Source organism: Rhea americana, unplaced genomic scaffold (assembly GCF_003343005.1).
Source record: "Rhea americana isolate MKP2758 unplaced genomic scaffold, rheAme1 scaffold_205, whole genome shotgun sequence".
Lineage (NCBI taxonomy): Eukaryota > Metazoa > Chordata > Aves > Rheiformes > Rheidae > Rhea > Rhea americana.
Genome location: NW_028186206.1, coordinates 1,544,201 through 1,563,418, shown reverse-complemented (window position 1 = coordinate 1,563,418; position 19,218 = coordinate 1,544,201). Strand labels below are relative to the sequence as shown.

The following is a 19,218-nucleotide window of genomic DNA, read 5'->3' as shown; positions in this document are numbered from 1 at the left end:
GTCAACAGAGAAGTTCTTTAGGCCACACATTTTTTTTTTAAACTGTACTGTCTCATGTGCTTTTAATTACTTGATGTAAATGTTACCATTTTAATTTGGTTTTCATTGTGCAGTTTTCACCAAGAATAGGAAATCTGTAAAAGCAGGATTTTTAATTCAAGCGATAATTCAAAACCTTGGATGTTTGTCTGAAACTTGTCTGAACTTTCTGCATGTGCATGTGTGTAGATTAGGTCTGGAAATATATTTATTTATTTATTTATTGGTATGTAACATCTTCAGTTTGGGTTTGAGATGGTGTCAAGGTAAAAGTAAAAACAAAAATCCAGGCTATTACTTGAGCATCTCTGGATCTGAATGAGGATCAACTCCAAAGTTGCAAAGTTGCAAAAATGTACAAGGCAGGACACAACAACCTTTTATAGCCTCAAAAAATTTACTCAGCTTCTGTATTCATCATGAGCAGACAGCTGTATCCTACTTGACTTAACAGTAGAGCAGCTGGTAAGAGTACGGACAAAACTCTGGGCTGAATGGGGATGACTGCAAGCCACACAGATCATGCCGTGACCCTCCTCCCTTTCCTCTGACTATACCCAAGCCTTGAATATATATTTCAAGGAACTGTGGCCTGAACACAGGTCATTGATCACAGTTGCAGTAGAGTAAACTTCTAGTATATCTTCACATTGACAGTAAACCAGATACCAGACTTTAACCTAAAGCATTTTGCTTTCCTATAAAATAAAGATAGTCTGTCCTGAATTATAACCTTTAAAAGCATAAACAAAAACCAGAAGGCCAACTCTTTTTGACTGGCTGCTCTAATTTCCATACAATTTCCAGTTTTCTATCTCTGATTTCCCATGCACTCCTTCTTACCTGTGCTGATCTCCCATGAAACCCTGGCAGGATATCACCAGATCTGATAGTTTCTTCTGGGCTGCCTGCCATTGCTATACTTTATGTACCTCAGGGTTTCTGTGGGATTGATGATGTACAATACATCATTGGACTGCTGTGACCAAACAAGGTTTGTGTGCTGCAGCTTGGCCCCTAGCATTTGCCAGAAATGCTGAGACCTATCAAGGGTCTGAAGAAAGATGAGTAAATGTGAGTGAGGGATGGAGGAACACTGCTGAAACAGAGCAGACCTTGAGTAGGAGGAGAGGTCTAAAAACAGTGGCAGGGGAAGAGTTAGTAGGTGTTTTAGAAATACTTGAAATTGAAGGGAAGATGCAAGTATTCTAGTTCAGAATAAGATGCAAGGAATGGGCTACTGGGGGAATGAAAATTGGAAACTGTACAAAAAGGAAAGGAAAAAGGTGAGTTTGGACTTGGAGAAAAATGAGCATAGGACAGGGTGATAGTGAAGAGGAAGCTTCTTCAGGATTTATTAAAATAAAAATCATTGTAACTGCACATTTAGCTAAGCTGAAATATGCTTTCCAGCCTTCGTGCAATAGTCCATCCCTAACTGCAGTCCATTGCTGCAGAAGGTTACTGGTGCTAACCAGTGGCAGAGCAGTGTTTATGTCTGTGCTGCAGGCAGGGGAGGTTTGTGAGCCTTGCAGTGATGCCTGAGCCCTGTGCTGAGAAGTCAGCTGGGCATGCAGGGTGCCGCTTTACTTTGCTTCCCTCCRGAGGAAGCTGCAGCTGCATAAGCTGCAGTGTAGGACTGTAGGTACATCKGTTTGGACAAGTAGGGCATTAGTGCCACAAGGCACACTGGAGGGTGAATCTGCCTTGATATGTGCAGCCAGATTCCGCTTACCTGATGCTCCTGTGATATATGTAGGAACAGCAGAAAATGGTTTGAGCACAATATGTCTATGAAAATGTCATTCTGAAATTAGCAATAAATGATGTCAGGCTCTGTGCCTGATATATGTTCCTGGTTTCTTACGAGAAATACCATTAACTTAAATTTTASATTGTTAAAATACCAGCATCATATATTGTAAATCTAAAAATTAGCTAGTACAGGCACTCAGCTCACTGTCCCAAGTCCTCCATCTCACTGTCACCTCTTGCTTCCTCATCTTAATGAATACTCTCTTAGAAAGAATAGTTGTGGGAGGTGCAAGGAGACAAAAGGTGGCAGCAGGGTCAGTCGTCTCAATGTTACAGCCCCATTTCCACACTGTCTGAGGTTGTAAGGACATGTACGATCCATATCTTTGTAAGAGGTTGTATTTCTCCTAAAGTGGCAGGTGCCTGCTTTTGGTTTAGACAAGAAACACCATAAGACTCTGCCAGTGTGACTCAGCTGGATTGTTTTGAATCAAAGAAATTAATGTGAGTTTTAATGTCAGCACTTCCAAAGTAGCAAAGACTTAACATGGTGTCATAGTGAATATACATACAATTAAGACCTTCTGGGAAGTGTGAAAAAGCTAACACCAGTAAACATACCGAAATTAGTCTAGACAAGTTTTCAACAAGGAACGTTATTTTAAAATGTTTCTTCTGTACCAGTTAATAAAAATGAAGTGAAAGTTTGGAATTCTTCAGAAAGATATTTGTGGCTTTGACTTCTTTATCATTGGATGTACTCTCTGAAACTGCTTGTGATAGGCCTGAGTTGAATAAATGAAGGCATGATCGCAGTGCATGTATGTACTAAGTGCCATCTACCTTGCAAAGGGAATGGTAGCAGCAAAGAGATAACTCCTGGACAGTCCCTCCATAGACTTCACTGCACATTCTGATTACACACACATCCTGATCCCCTGCCCCCACACTGTGCTTTTAATGGCTTTATTACTCCTCTAGAAAACTGTAACCAAATGAGATTATGGCTAAACACACTAAATTCTGGTCTGACCCGTAATGCCATGCAAATCTTAATCTAAACTCAGTTTGTCAAAGTATGAAATGATTGGATTGAAATGTTGTTTTAATGGCAAATTTCAGTGTAGACTTAAGATGTATGATCACCTCCTTTGTTTTATCCTCTATATAAGATATATTACTAATAGGTGTAGTAGGTGTGATTATAACAGGTATATATATATTATATATGTAATATATGAGATATACATGTATATACACACATACTAAAATGCACATGCACATATATACATTATATGAAATAAAAGGTTGTAGGAAGACTTAAGAATATTTTCAGCGCTTGTCCTGTTAATGTAAAATAGCCCTGGGATTGTCGTTATTATGTGAATAATTCTTTAGCTGACCAAATGTCATCCTTCCCTTCTTACACACTTTCCCCTTTTTCCTCCAAAAATCTTAGGGTTTTAATTTAAAAAAAATGCAAGACCTAGAATGTTCTGAGTTAGAATTGCCATACCTGAACTCAGTCTGAAAGTTCATTTTTCTATCGTGTTAGGGATCAAGTGGTTTTAAAATAATTGGCATTATTGTGCTACCATTTCTAGCTAAGACACAGGAAAGTGCCTGCAGGTATTGTGATAACTTCAATTGCTTTTTTGCTTTTGCAAGTTAACAAAAATATCTTACCGGTTAATTTAAAGCCTTTTATGTCCCCTCCAAAATTTTGGTCTTTACTAGATTCACATCTGCAGTTTTATTTAATATGAGCCAGATGTTGAAATCAAGGCAACATTTATTAGGATGCTTGCACTGGAGAAGGTTTGCTAGCAACAATGTGTTGTGCTAGAAGCAAAGCTTCCTAACCAACAACGTTCAGACTTCATTTTACAAGCAGATAGATGTGGACAAATGTATATAAAATTCCAAAGCTATGGTACTTCATACATAAAATGTTGTGATTTGTTAAAACTGCCAGTTGCCAATACACCAGTATAAATGAGCATGCATGGTTGCTGAATCTGTGTGATAGGGTGACGTCAAGAAATAAGACAACAGATAGCAGAAAGCAGAATGCAAAGCTAAAATCAAAAATCAACAGTAGTGATGAAAGCAAAAGCCGGGAGCTGAGGCTGCTGCTCTGGGGCTGCTCATTGGTGGCACCTGGCCTCCAGGACAGGCAGCAGCTCTGGGGATCTGGGGTYTGGGATCTGCCTCTTCTCTGGGGATTTCATCATCTTTTCATGCTCTCTGGAATATGTGCACATCCCAGACAGGTTTAAGATATGTCTGGTGTGTTTAAAATACTGAATTAAATACCTACTCACTTTTTTGGTCACTGTTTGGATGTAGGTTTATGAGTGTCATTCCCAGAAGGTATGAAGTGTAGAAGAAATAGAATATATGACATAGAAAAGATAAAGGTTTATCCACTATATATTTTGCTTAGACTGTATTTTTCTGTGCAAAATTATTATTCACTAAAAGGAGAGGCATAGCCAGTCTTTCGCCCTCATGAGCTGGAACATTTTGCTCTTACAGCATAATCAGATTTTCCAAGCAAAACTCCTGGTTATTTCAGTCACATTTATGCAGCCGTACAAGGCCTTGGCAAAATTCAAGCACTGCAGAGCATGGTAACGTTTCAAATATAAAAATTAAATCAATAATATATACTTAAATTTTAAAGGCCAAATTAAAAAAAAATACAGTGCCTACAAAATACGCATGCAGGTAACTGATTGGATTTCTCATGTATTAAATGCACAGTCTACAAATGTGGAGAGAGCACCTGCACACAGTGATATCCAGAATCTAAATGGATAATATTTAGTATGCTTTCATTTCCTGGCAAGTTTTGGATTGTGCTTTGCAAGTGTAAAGGTTTAAGTCTAAGATCAAATCTTTATGAAGAACTGAGAATGAGTTTCAAACACAAAATAAAAGACTCCTAAAAAGTCTGTGTAGGAGACATTATATTCCAATATACTTCTTTTTCAGATATCATTTGGGTCTTAGTATTAAAATAATTCAATAAATACAACAGAGTGGCATTGCCTGTTTTGTAATAAGACATATCTGTTGGTTCAAAGTGATGGGATGAATGCTGTACAGGCTTTGGTGGGAGTCTGGTTCAGTTAAAGGATAGAGGCCTAATTATATGAACCAAAAAATTGCTGTTGAATTAATCCCTATCTTGGTACCAGGCACAGAATTTCTCTGTGCGTCATTCCCTTTCATGCTAGTTTTCCTGTCTATCCATCACTTGTTTTACTTAGTGTCTGGAATAGTGTATGCCTGTGCTATGCAAGATCCAAATATGAATCTGTAAGCTAAAAGTTCCTGAGGAATACGGTATTTTTGCCACTGATTTCCTCAGTTTTTCTCTCTTTCTTACTGTCCCCACTAGTAAAATGGGGAGAGCTACCTGTATCTGAGAAGTTGCATGATTTTATCTTACTTATTCCTAATCACTACAGTGTTGCTATGAATGTTTGTAAAGCTCTTTGAAGATGAAAATTGCCAAAGAAGTGCTAGGGATGATTATTATAAGTTAATGAATAAATTTCAACATGTATTTGATTGCCAGGTAATTCAGAAGGGAATCACCAACCCTTCCCTCTTTTCGAAGAAGAGAAGTTGACAGTCAGCTAGTTGCTAATTAGCACTCAACCAAAATGCCTCCAAAGCTGAGTGCTCCCAGTTGAGTCCTTTAAAAAGTAAGCTTTCAGCTAATTGAAATATGCTGAAAGTTGAGTGGTGGGTGAGGTCTGTAACAGGTAAATCAGTATTGTGAAGTCAAAAGAGTGGAAAACATTAAACTTCTTCAGGTAGAGACAAGAACTTTTGGGGAAACCCTAGCCAAGAGAAGCATCTCTCTTCCATGGTCACACACCTTTTCTCTTTTTCTGGCCTACTTTCTAATCTGTCATAAACAGGCTCCCTTGTTAGAGGAAGTTAGGGAGGAGGAGTTGCTTGAAAACTGTGTGCACATGTTGTTTTCCTTATTTTTTAGAAGTATATATTAAGGTGGAGGTTATAGTGATTCTTACTCAGGGCTGGGGTAAACTTAGGAAACTTGACAAATAGGCTTTGCTGTAAGATTTACAAAGCCTTAAGTTTTAGTTGGCCTTAGGTTAGAGCTGAGTGACTGTGCCACCTGTATTTAACTCAGGTTTAGATTATATTTAAGAGAAGCAAACAATATCAGAAAGCGTCTTGGAGTTTTATGGTCCTTGCCTGTGTGCTGGTCTGATTTTTAGCTGGTGGGTCAATCTCCCAGACCTTACTTTGTTCCTGTAGCCTCTTCCCACCACCACCTTGTTGGGTGTTTTTGGCCATCTGCCAAATATATCCAATAAATAAGAGAACTGTTTTCTCTGCTTCTGAAGGTTATATTCTTCCTCAGGCACTGGGAGATGGCTGCAAGGGGTAAATGACAAATTTCATCCTTTCTTTTCCCTGCTTGACTGATCTGGATTCGCTATCCTCAGGATCAGCTCTCCAGGCTGACGTCAGGGAGAACTCAACTAAACCTGTTGAGTGGCTTGGGAGAAGAATCTTCATTGCTTCAGATAGCACTTCTCAGCACCAGCCTCCAATAATCACCCATCTCAAACTTCAGCAATGTATACGGTGGCAGGAGAGAAAACATGGAGTGGAGAGAGAAGATATATCTTCCATCTATCTATATCTTCTGTGGAAGAAGATACAGAAACAGTTCAGGGAAAAAGAACTCAGGAAAGTGACAATGGGCAAATAGGGATGATATGAAGGAAAGTGAGAGAAATGGAGTTAGCATGGAGATGAGGGGAAAATGGAGAAAGAAAAGCAGACGTGTTCTTGAAGCTGCTGAATTCTGGAAAACAACTTTCATGGCCTCCTCAGAACTGCTGTAAAACCAAAGTATATGATATCTCTCTGACTTTTTGCTCGTCTGCGAGATGATCTGATCCTGTCAATAGGCAAATGTTCATTGGTATCCTTAAAGTATTGCAGTCACTAAGGAAGCCTCCTCGTATGTCAGGGGCTGAGCAGTCACACGTGGGACCTCATTCTCCTTCCTCTGAGTCTCATGGAGTTACTTCCCTTGACAGGCTCACCTCTGGCGTGGTAATGATGTGCTTTGTACCAGCAGCACCCAGATGTGATGGAGGATAGAAGCAGGCCTCCCAAATCTACTGTCCCCTGAGACTGGAGCTGTACGGTGTGATGCCTGCCATGCTGACAGCACAGTGAGGAACAAACTGAAGCCTCTGGTACTTAAAGCATAAATCTCTCCCCCTTGTGAGCTGAAGAGCCAGACTGCAGCTGAGAGCTTCAAGCAGCCCGATAGCCTCTCTCTGCATTAGGCACGAAGGGAGGACACTTAGCCCCTGAACAGTGGGGTTACCACAGCTTAATTGGAGAGAGGCATAACTCGATTTGTTTGCTGTGTCTTGGTGTGTTTAGAGGGCTCCTCACTCTAACACCAAGATGTAATTTGCTCCACTTTAAATTTGTCTCCTGTTTTCCTCCCCAGCCCTACCTGCTGTAGGTTGCTATATGTGTGCTATATGTGTGAAGCAGGCAGACTTCTTGCTCAGGGATCCGCAGGCTTCTCAATGGCTGCATTCAGTTGAGCATTCATAAAGTTCCTAGAGAAAATGTAAACTCCTTCTTGATTATGGACAAATCCTTGTATACACTGGGGAACCTAAAAATATTTAAAATCCCTTTTCTGCTATTATCTGTTTGAAGGCACTTCAGGCAACACTGGTGTGTGTCTAGCGCTCTAACTCTTAAAAATCAAATTTATTGTCATTAAACAGGTGAAAAGAATCCTTAGAATTGTCCTATGTAAGGAATTACCATTATGTGTAATTTATGTAAGGCAGGTTTGAGTTTGCAGAAAGCCTGGAATATTTTAAAAGGTGTGAATCGTTCTTGCTGCACTGTAAACTGTGAAACACATTACTTTTGGTGTGCCCTGCTTAGGGATTTTTGAAAAACCTTTCTGCTAAAAATAATCGTGTCATTTATTAATGATAGAAGAGAATATTAATCATGACCGAAGAAAAAGAAAGTAGTCTGCATGAAAAAAGCCTGGAAGCATATAATGAGCCAGGCAAATATTTTTAACAATATAGTCAACAAATTTATTTACTTTTCTATACACAAGTTGTCTGTGAATAGACAATGTTTCCCTGAATATGTTTCTTTTTTATTTCAATATATTAATATTTCAATTTCAATATATTAACATTTAATGGAAAAAATCACACCTTCTGGGTTTCTTACAGACTGTGAACCTGTGATATGCTGTACTCTATAGCTGTAGAAATTAATGGCAGTACTCAGTTCTGGAATCATTCAAGATGCTGTGTTTGACCTCAGTGACTGGACATGCATTATATATGATGGGGTATTGTTGAAATTTTTTTCACTGAGGATTCCAACTTTTCATAAGCAAATTTCATTTAATCACAAAACCCAACATCATGTATGAACATTCATAACTGTTTTGTTCTGTTACCTGAGGTCATCACTTGATCAAAAAAAATTTAATACTATCTGGCTTTTTATTGGGAAACCAAGGGTTTTGTATAACCAAAGGACAGTCTAAATAGGTGGTTTTGGTTAATGTTTTATAGAAATTCATGGTTACTTGAGTGGTCTCAAGAAATCTCATTTTCTCTAGCTATTAGCGCTTCCCTTGCAGTGTACCTTTAACTAAGCAACATTAAGCTCTTTTCAAGAGCTACAAACCACCTTAAATGTGTCCGTACAAGCCTGACTTACTGACAAAGACCCAACAGTTAACACAAACCAGGCATAAACACAGCAATTACACCTATTTACAGCTGTATCTCTTTTCTGTATTATTACTACCGAGTGGTTGTTAAGAACAGGCTCGGAGCTGCTCCGACCGCCAGCCTGGCGAAGCGGGGCCGTCGCTCCGGTGCCCGCAGCGCTTCCGGCAGGGCCGCGGGTTGCAGCTTGGCCGGCGTGCCGGGGCGACGAGGCGCCCGCCCGCCGCGTGGAGCCGCTCCGCGAGCGCGTGTGAGAGCGTGACGGCGGTGACGTCCTTTCCCCTCCTGACTCGGACCCCGCTTCTGTCCCGGCAAAAGCCGCCGCCGCTGTTTTGGCCGGTCTGGCCAGTCTCTCCGTCGCAGCACATCTTGGCAGCCTGTCCACACGGCGGTTTTCACACTGGCGGGCGCAGAGGGATGGGATGCGGACTCTTCTCCTCCAGAAAAATCCACGCTTCTCCCTGGAATGAAGGGAGATCTTCATGAGGAGCTGTCAGAGCAAAGTCCATGGCTTACATGGATCCTTCTGTTTGTGCCCAGGAGAGGGCAACGTGGCACGCAGACATCAGCCAGCTCCTAGCACCATGTCCGTGGCTCCTTGGGGCGTCCGAGGCCTGCGTGGTCAGCGCWCTCCCTGCCGGAGGGACACCACACACGTCTGCACCTCTGCCAGTCAGACCTGGCCCCTCGTTTCTGGGCTCTCACAAGAGAGATTTCTGGGCATCCCATGTATTGGTAGCCACGCGCCCGCAGACGCACAGGCACGCTCATTCTCTGAMTTGGGAAAACTAGTCTCTCCCTCTCGTTTCTCTTTGCCTCATTTTTCCTTCTGCTCTCCCTGAACCCATTTGCTCCGTTAAGGAGTATATCGGTAGTCTTAAATCTTGGGCCAGCTGTTTGTCTCTGAGCACAGGTCGGCTTTCAGTCGCTGTCCCCCGGCCGTTGCCTCGGAGCGGAGCGTGGCAGCGCGGGAGCAGCCCGGCGCGCGGACGAGCCGCGCAGCCCCTACCTCTCGCTCCCGGAGAGCAGCCCAGACTTCAAAAGCGGCAGATCCAAGTGGGAATCGAAACGACACTGTCGCTATCCCTGTAACTTTATTTTCCTTTGATTCTACCTTCTTGTTTTACTCCTCTGCACATCGCGCTGGTCCAGATGATAACAGGCAGCGGGAAGTGCTGCTGGGCCTGCAGGGAGCAGGTCTCCAGCCCGGGACCAGTTCTTGCTGGTGGGCTACAGGTGCGCTAGCATTTGTCACAAAATCGGTGGGAGTTAATAAAATATCACCACATATTTTTGCTTCACTTGAGACCTGTACACATAAGCCTGGATAGAGGGGGAGAGGAGGGCAATTCTGGGTCCCCAGGGAAGCAAATCATGACTTTCATTTGCTTGCAGTGCTTTTAAAAAATTACTATTATTGTTATTATTCCTTCAAAAAGCAATCTCTTCTCTCCCCTCCTCTCATCCCCCCAATAAGCAGAATGGAAAAAATAAATTTTAATGACAGATTTAACTTCTTAAAACAGTGAATTTTTGCCTGGATAAAGTCCTTAAAACAGATACAGTTTTCCAGCAGTGTAAAATTCCAGCATTTTAATTCCAAAAAGCAACGCATCCCTTCTTGGATAAACATATTTTACTTTGGGTTTGCTTGGCAAACAAAAAAAAACATCTTCAGTTTGATGGGTTGTTCTTTTTGTTGTTGTTGACATTTACTTAAGTAGGTAGTGCTTTGGTCATAAAAATAAAAATGTGTACATTGGTGCTGTAACTGTAGTTTTTCTGGTCATTTTGGCTTTAGGCCTTAGGAAGCCTTGCGACACAAGACTGGTGGACCTAGCRAAGCTTTTGCCTTGGCAGGTATCTGTTACAAACTTCTCCCCAGCCAGTGAACCTCGGCAGGGTACTGGCATGGTCATCGCAGCACGATTGAATCATATGTTGTACATACTATTTATTGCACTCAGCATATATGGAGAGTATAGCATTGCTATATAACTAGGAAATGTTAAAAGAGAGAAATAAAATATCCCATGTACCACCCGTTGGCTCTGAGTATAGGGACAGACGCTGAGGGGAGTCTGTAAAACGGCAGAGCGCGTCGCTGCGTCCGGAAACTGTTACTCCACAAAAGTGTACGGAAATAGTTTTGCTACAGAATGACCGGTACCGCAGAGGCAAACAGCGCYCCAGATCAGTGCAGCAGCATAAAATGGTGGCTTTCATAATTTATCCTGAAAGAGAATTCCAAATTCAGCCCAATATGGAAATGTACCCAAAACAGGAAATTTTCAAATTTGTCTTGAAATATTCTTACATTCACTTGGATTTGAATTAATTTTTTGATAGCAGGTGAAGCTATATAATGCTCAAATATTTTCCAGGTTTATTGCATAAAATTAGAAAGTGAAGTGGTGGGTGCCTCGATTTCCCCATCTGTGAACTGGGCAATCCTACAGTGTTCATGTAAAGCACTCTGGCTGAAAACTGCTGTGAAAACTGCCGAAAACGGTCTGATTGCTGTTCTCTTAATCATATTAGTTAACTCAATCTGTTCCTAGAGTGGTTCCATTTGCTTGAATGAATTTACATGAGAGATTAATTCAGCACTGTTTACTGTTGTTTTTACGTTTATTCAGCACTAAATAGTGCCCGATGCATTACAGCTGTGTATAAAGACGTGAGCTTTGCTTCAGAGGCTTCTCCTGCGTGTAATCTGGGGGCTCCCCTTCTCAAACCGTGCACTTTCCCATGCAGCGGATGAGCCCTTTTTGTTTTCTCTATATTTTARGCATGTTTTTTTTGCCCACGTGAGAACACGTTTCCGGGACTCTCTTGGAAGTGCAGTTCAATAGATAAAGTTGATCCTTCCCCCGGCGGGGTGATTCTGCTCCCTCGCCCCCTCCCCTTGCCCCCCGCGCCTCCCCCCCTGCACTTTGGGATTTCTTCCACTTCCACTGTACTCTAACTGCTCCAAGATTTGCGCACTTGAGTGGTCCTGAAAATAGGAACCAGCCTCCTACCTGGCTTCCCCTACCTTTCAGCCGGAGAGCTGATTTTAAAATTATTCATGTGATCATTTATAATCAGTGCCTACCAGAATTTTTGGCAGTTTTGGGGGGTAGTTTTCCCAGCCCGTTCTTTGTGTTTTATGTTTTTCTGGGCGGTTTATGTTATTAGCATTTGACTGTTCTCCATTGTGTGAAGTGAGGTATTATTTCTTTGTGCAAATTCTCTGTCCCCGGCGATTTTAGTCTCTGCTGAAACAGGGAGCCCAGCCTCCCTGTAGCCCTCTAACTGTTGATTTGAAATGTAAAAAAAAAAAAAAAAAAAAAAAAAAAAAATGTACAGAAGTGTAATGGGCTGTTGAAGCCACTGTAGATAAACACAAACACTTTGAACTGCCAGATCCCCACTGAAAGGAATCATCTCAGAGAGGTGAATCACCGGCTCCGAATGCAGGGCATTGCGGTGGCCTCTGTTTATGTATTTTGTAGTAATCACATTTGTGATATTACACAAGTGTGCTCTTCTTAGAGCATGATTGGCTCAGGCAGCTTTTAAACCACCTATATGCTAACAAGCCTTGCTGCCAGGTTCCTGAGGGGTCCTGGCTGGGAAAAATTAAAACCAAACCTTAGACCTCTGTCAGACTGGGAGGAAAATTATATTTTTGAACTAGTCTACAGTGTGGACAGGAAATGACCCCTTCAGAAACTGCTTCTTTAAAAACGAGCAGTGGTGCCTGAAGCTATCCAGTCTCTCTCTCTCTCTGGAGCCTGTGCTCTCTCCCTGCCTCTCTCTCTGCCTCTCTCTCCTGCTCTCTCCCTCTCCCCCCCCCCCGCTCTGTCTCTTGCTATAGAGGGCTCCCACAGCACTTCCCCGCCAGTGTGCTCAGCCTGTATGTGTGTGTGTGTGCGTGCTGCTACTTTGTACTGTGGAGAACACACAGCCCATGTGCTCTGTATGGATGTTGGTGATACTCTGTGTAGCTTGATTCTCTGCAAGCAGGCAAGATGTCCAGCACACCACATGACCCTTTCTATTCTTCTCCTTTTGGCCCATTTTATAGGAGACACACACCATACATGGTGCAACCAGAGTACCGAATATATGAAATGAACAAGAGGCTGCAGTCGCGTACAGAGGTAAGTCCCTCAGCCTTGTTTTACTGTGCATGGACTGTGATGGGTTTCAGCCTGAATTCCGTCTGAAGCGTCCCATTAGACAGTACAGTAGATGCAGGCATGAACCCTAATTAATTTAGTACTTTAATTGGGTAATCCCTCATTATGTTTCCATGCAGAGCAACTCTTTGAGTAGACACCAGCTTAGGCTGAAATCTGGAAATTACAGTACAGCACTTCAGGATTGATTGTAATGCTGTTCTGAGGAGATTTCTTTGCCTCAGTGTGTTGTTTGCTCAGAATCTGTCCTGCTGGCATTTGCAGCAATAATATTGCAAGCTATTGCTGGAGCATTTGCACAAAACTAATTCGGAAATGCTACAGATTTAGGGGGAGAGAGGAACCTTTATCTTGTTTGGTGTTGTAAACTCATTAAAATTGAAAACAAATGATAATAGAAACCAGGAGCAGAGTTTTAAAAACTTATTCCTAGGCTGCGCTTAAAGAACACATGTTCAGAACAACCGACAGAGAAATTCATGTTTACGTTTAGAGTAGAGTTGCTTTTAGCATGAGAGATGATCAGTACGTGACTTTATCATATAGCTGTCAAAAGTACCTAATAATGTAAACTACATTCACTGTTGGTTATGCTTTGTGTAATCTGTAACTGCTTTATACACACTGGATTTTACACCGAGATCAGCTACCACAAAGAATATGCTAAATGGAAAAGGGAAGTACTTTTGTCACTTAAAAAACGTATAGTGGAGGCTGCATCTTGATATTTAAATGGTTAAAAAAAAAAAGCACACTTTCTGGTCTGTTAAAGTGAAGACTGTGTGGACAGAATCAGGCTGCATTTCTGCCCATGTGCCTGTGTTTGTGCAGCGAACGTTCTTGGTGCTGCAWTTTTTCATAGTAGTTTACTAGTGGTGCCCTGAAAACATTTCACAAAGTATTAATCTTTTATAATTAATACCTTTGTAGAGAGGCAAGTATCTACTGAAATAGTGTCACGAAGCACGGTAAGGGAGTTTGGATTGATCTGTTTGTTCTATCGTAATTCTTTAAGAGAACCTGAGGTTATCATAAAATAAAACACACATGCCTGAATTGTCAGCTAAGCCATGGAGAATCTGTGACGTTTAATGTATATGATACAGCTAACAAGATGTGACCTGCTTTCTGATTGGTTAACTGCTGCAGGATAACTGATTTTCTGACACTGTTATCACTGCTATCCTTAAAACATTGTTCTTGAGTAGTTGTTAAATACAGTTGATGATGCCTAAAACTCAAAGTCATGGTTACTGTTTTTCAGTTTTGCCCCAAGTTTTTGATTGCTGATGATCACTGACATTTAGATAGAAAGAGGTGTTTTGTTTTGTKTTGTTTTTTGTTWCTGCTTATTTGTCCGTGTCTTGCAAGTCTGTTCCTTACATTCCTGTACGTCCTAATATAATGATTTCTAGACTTTTTCAAGTAAACAGCAGAAGCATGTATCATTAGCGACTCCTTCAGCGTTTTATATAGAAGCTGTTTTGAAAAGCTGTCAATGTCAATTTAGCCTTTTTATATATTATTTTAATATTTTAATATGACCAGTTTCCAATTACAGCTCCTTTACAATTGTTACACTAGGAGAAGTTTTTGATGGACTTGTAAAACAACTTTCCCCTCTTGCATTGCTGAGGTGTGCTGAGCTAGACTTCAGTACATTTAATTGCACTTTTTGCTGTGCACATTCTGACAGATTGACTGTTCTGAGCAAAGAGGGAGAACCTACTCCTCTTCACTAGTACTGCTATGGGTTTCAGCAGGATTTTGCTTTGACAGATAGTACTTGGTTAATGAAGGCTTTATGCTTAAGCATTTTTTTCATTTGCTTGAAGTAAAGATACTTTTGCCTTGTGTTCATTGTTTACATTCTTGTTCTCTGTTTTTTAATTTCTGAGGTCTGTGCTGTAAGTAGTGTTGCCTGTTGAAATTTTTTTTTCTAGCCGGCTTCACGCCATCTCATTCATACTGTGATTAAAACATTTTCCTTAATAAAAAAAAAAATAGTTTGCAGAGATACTTACAGTGCCTAGATGTGGCAAGCTGTGAAGAATTAGGCTGGCTCCTTGGCAGGTTGGGAGCAGAAGTTTCACACTAATTTTGTGCGCTTCTAGGCATGTTTGTGATTGGTAGCTGAGCTTTCTGGAACATGTATGGCTGGTCCTGGGTTTCTTGTATCCAGACCAGTGGAACCCTGRGTATCCTGGGAAGCATGTGCTTGTGCTTTGGGTGATACAAGCTCAGTGGATGAACTTTTTTCTTCAGGAGGTCTTTGGAATAATGTAGGCACTGGTCTCTGAAGGAGACTGCTGTGAACCTCGGGGTAGGTGAGCACAAGTAGAGCAGCTTAAGGGGAAAGGAATTACAAAGAAACTCTCCAGAAGATTGGGATTAGCAARCTATCAGCTTCCATTTGGACCCAACTTCTGGAGAAATCCAGTGTCAAATGAGGATGCWTTAAAAATGGGAGCCAGTAGCCCATGTTTGTTCCTCCACCCCAAACAGATACTTGGAAAGCCTTTGGGATCTTCTTGTTTTTCTAAGAAGTAAGAATATTCTTAATAATCTTCTAGTATCAAATTCTCTGCCATCCCTTGCAGTGGTTGATGTTCTGGGGCAGCGCAAAATGAATTCAATCTGGTTTAGTTTTACAGATGATAGATAAAGAACTTGTAAAAGTTACATACTCTGCATGTAACGTCTATCTGTTCTCTCTCCTCCATCTGCAGAGCCCAACTTTGCAGTGGATCCATGTAACTGCTACTCTAAGGAGCTTGCAGACAGGTCAGAATGATCAAAAGGGYAATGGACTGTGGTACACTGGGGAGGTAGAAAGGTCCTTTGAATAGTTCTGCACTTCAGGTCCTTCCTTGGCAATCCACCGCTTCCACTCTAGGTGCCAGCATTAGATATGAAGAAATAATAGTCTCTGTGAAGGATCTGCTCCGTGTGTTAAGCAGACAAAGTACAGAGTGATAAATAAGGGTCATTTAGACGTAGTCTGTTTATCTTTGCTGTTCTTGTTTTCTTTAGGAAGAAATGGTAGTTACGAAAGTAAAGAATTGTCAAGTCTAACCCTTGCTAGACGTGCAAACTTTTGCTCTCCAAACTTATCATAACTTTCTGGGCTCCTCAGGCAGAAGTTACAACTGCCTTTTGAAATTCAGGGTCAGTCTTCGGCAAAGAATTCCAATCACACCCAGGCAGGAGGTGGTTTTATGATGTAAGTACTGGCAAAAATCCACTACCTTGCTAATTCTTATGTGATCTAAATCAAATTAAGGAGCCTGAGTTACTAACTAGCACGCAGGAACACCTTAACTTCCTTAAAAGTTATTCAAAGAAATTAAATCCTGTAATGCTTTTTCTAAAAAGCATTTCTTTTTCTAAAAAGAAATTAATACATGCTTTCTTAATACTACTTTGGGAGTGTCTAGTGCCATTTTGTAAAACATCAACAAGCCTGATTTAGAGAAGCAAATGGAATATTTAAATGTTTGATAATTGCTGGCAGATATCAAGATAAATCTTAACTTCTATCATAGCTGAACGTTCTTGTTAGGCAAAATGCAGCTGTCTCTTTGCTGTGAGTACAGTTTTGAGGATTTCTTGACAATTAACTCAAACTCAGTTTATTTTAATATTTTTATCTTAACATTCAAGAAAGCAATCCTGTTGTGGCATAATCAGCAGTTCCTAAAGTTCTAGGTAGCAAATATAAAATACAGGTAAATTATCTTAGATTCTTTATATCTCTTTCTTCATAAAACTCAATGCAAAAAAAAAAAAAAAAAAAAAAAAAAAAAAAAAGCTGTTTTCCTCTTTGATGTTGCAAATCCTTTTTTGTTATAATTTTTAATCATTTGAAATTGCTTACACTTCAAAGGTGATTATATCTTATATATAATTATTTTTCACTAGCATTACAGTGTGCTTGCTGTGGAAAGATCACTTAAAGTTGCTGACAGTTTAAAGTTTGAGGCATTACTTTATTGTCAATAATCAAAGAAATGTATCAAGCCTTTCACTTCTTTATGTAGTCCCCTCTATTTTTAGAACTTATATTTATCATAGGAGATTAAATTCATCTAGGTTTATATATTTATCTCCACTACAAGAAGTAATACTTTCCATCACCTTATATGCAAAACTTAACTTTCCTTCTGGCTCAGAATGCAGTGTTATAAGGATGACTGGAGAAGGTGATTAGCAGCATATTTGTTCTGAAGACAAGCAACTTAATCAAATTATATTAAACTCCTATTAAACTGTAAGTAAATTTCACAAAAGGAGAGATTTCATGATGGAAGAAAATTTAAAGAAAATTAAGAGGAAGATAAAAGACGATGTTATGATTATTTAAAAGCTACTAAATGAACTGGAAGCTTGCACAGACATTCTTACTCAACCAAATATTTAAAGCAAATCAAATCAAAGCAGAACAAAATTTCTACAGTTAAATGGAAGTCTCTTACTTTACTTCCTCACATTGCTATCTGATGAAATAATCTTTCTTCTTCTTCCTGATGCATTTTTAATATATTAGTCATAAAAATCTATGTTGTGACATCACATTTGTTCACATAGCAACTTAGTATCACAAACAGATCTCTGATACTGTATACAGAAGTCTGAGTTTGCCCAGTCTGTTTGTTTTGTTGAGAGGAAAACAAAAATACTTTGAAGCAGAAGTTTATATGAAGAAATATTCTTTTATCCTCAAATATACTAATAACTAACAATTCTAGGAAGATGAATAAAGTATTTTAAAAGATCAGTTTTAAAACTATACATTGCTGAAACTGAAAAGGTCAATTTTAAAAGAAAACTCTTGAATTTGTTTAGGCAGACATTGACTTCGGAATGATTTCAAGACTTTTTTTACTGATTGTCTTTTATTTCACACAGTTTTTTCATTTCTTAAAAAAAAATCTGTTGCAGCTGTTTTCAATTAAAATTATTACAAACTAACAGTTCTTATGAGGCTGGGAAAAAAAAGACTCTATTTCCTTTCCATGTTGATCCTTAGCTTACAATCAGGGATGTCTTGCTGCTTTTTTTTTTTTTTTTTCCTGAAGTTATAATATAGAATGTAAACTGCATGCTTGACTAACAGGAGCTTTGGAGGGCCGGGGCTGGCAAGGGGGGAGTGGGAGAGTCAGTGTGATAGTACAGGAATGTATCTCCTCTGTAAGTTACTGTGATCCTTTCTAGATCATTTTCTATAAAGAATCCTTTTCACCCCTTATTTTTCTTTTTCATTTCTTACTCTTTAAAGTGTAAATCCACTTTAAAAAAATTAAACTCAGTCTTTCTCTGATGTAAACAAGGTTTACCATGCAGATCCAATCTCAAAAATAGAAGCCGCTGGATGATGAGAAGGAACAAAACAGAGATCATAACAAGGACCTGATCCTCTGCTCTTGTTTCAGCTGGAGTTTTGCCTGCATTAGGATTGTAAGATCAAATCAAAACAAAAAAAAAAGGGTTGTTTTTGGTACATGCACTTTGTTTATAGAAGAAGTGTATGGGTAGATTGCTAAGCTCACTGCAGTATTTGTAGCTGGACTCCTCACTTCAGATGGTATTTTTTTTGTATCTTTTTGCCAAAAGTTGTGTTATTTGCAGTAAACAGGTATTCCAACTGTGCTGATACTTTGGTTGCTTCTTCTCCRAGCAGAACTTTCTTTCATGCACTGGACCGTGTAAACAGGCAAAGATGTATCCTCATTTTTGCTGGGTCGTCTTTTTGAAAGTGTCTTCTACAGCACTGGAAGCCTCAGAGTGGTGACTGTAGCAGGAGCAAGGTTGCTCCAGAATGGGTGGTGCTTAGCAGTCTACAGAACAGACTTAAGTACCGGACCGGGCTGCTTAGCCAGATCTCGGTGGTTTTATTTATTAGAGAAAAATAGCAAAAGAAACTTCTCTGAAATGCCAGCTTCAGTCTTCTCCCTAGGCTTGTGTGATTTCTTTCCCCAGGGCATTCTGTCTGGGTTTGGTAACTGACAGAATTCACTTCCGAAGGAAAGCACTTTTTTGTCAGAGTACCGTTCCCATCTCCGTTACGTGCTGATGGCATGCTGTGGCCATTTAAACTAAAGCCTGTAAATTACTGATTTCAGTCAAACAGTACTTTCAGTAATTCTGATGTAACTGGGGATCAGCTAGAACTACCTGAGGAACATAAACCTCAGGGTGGTAATGGTTGGTGTTTCTGGAGACAACTCTGGCGCTTATGTGTCTTATGGGGCTAGTGAAAAACCACCAACCCTGAAATAAGCTCATCAGGTCTCAGGAATGTTGGTAGAGTCTTTGCAGAGTGAAATTCCATAAATTCTACACAAGCGCGCTGTCCTCTCCATGAGGCTTTGGCTCCCACTTTGCTGACTATAACCGCTGTCGTGAAGACATAATTGCGATGAGCCTCCTGGCCRGGCTGGCATTCCGAT

The 19,218-nt window shown here is 40.3% G+C and overlaps 1 protein-coding gene across 11 annotated transcripts in view; it reads left to right on the top strand.

The window, feature by feature from the left end:
• Window positions 1–12,202: 12,202 nt before the first annotated feature.
• LDB2 (LIM domain binding 2) overlaps window positions 12,203–19,218 on the top strand; it is a 217,794-nt gene continuing 210,778 nt past the window's right edge. For 4 of the 11 annotated variants that reach the window (XM_085304279.1, XM_085304280.1, XM_085304277.1 and 1 more), the window contains exon 1: window positions 12,331–12,730. In XM_085304279.1, the coding sequence (XP_085160405.1) occupies window positions 12,599–12,730 (132 nt within the window). In that variant the 5' untranslated portion in view covers window positions 12,331–12,598. The other 7 variants (XM_085304274.1, XM_085304272.1, XM_085304273.1 and 4 more) reach the window with 4 other exon arrangements.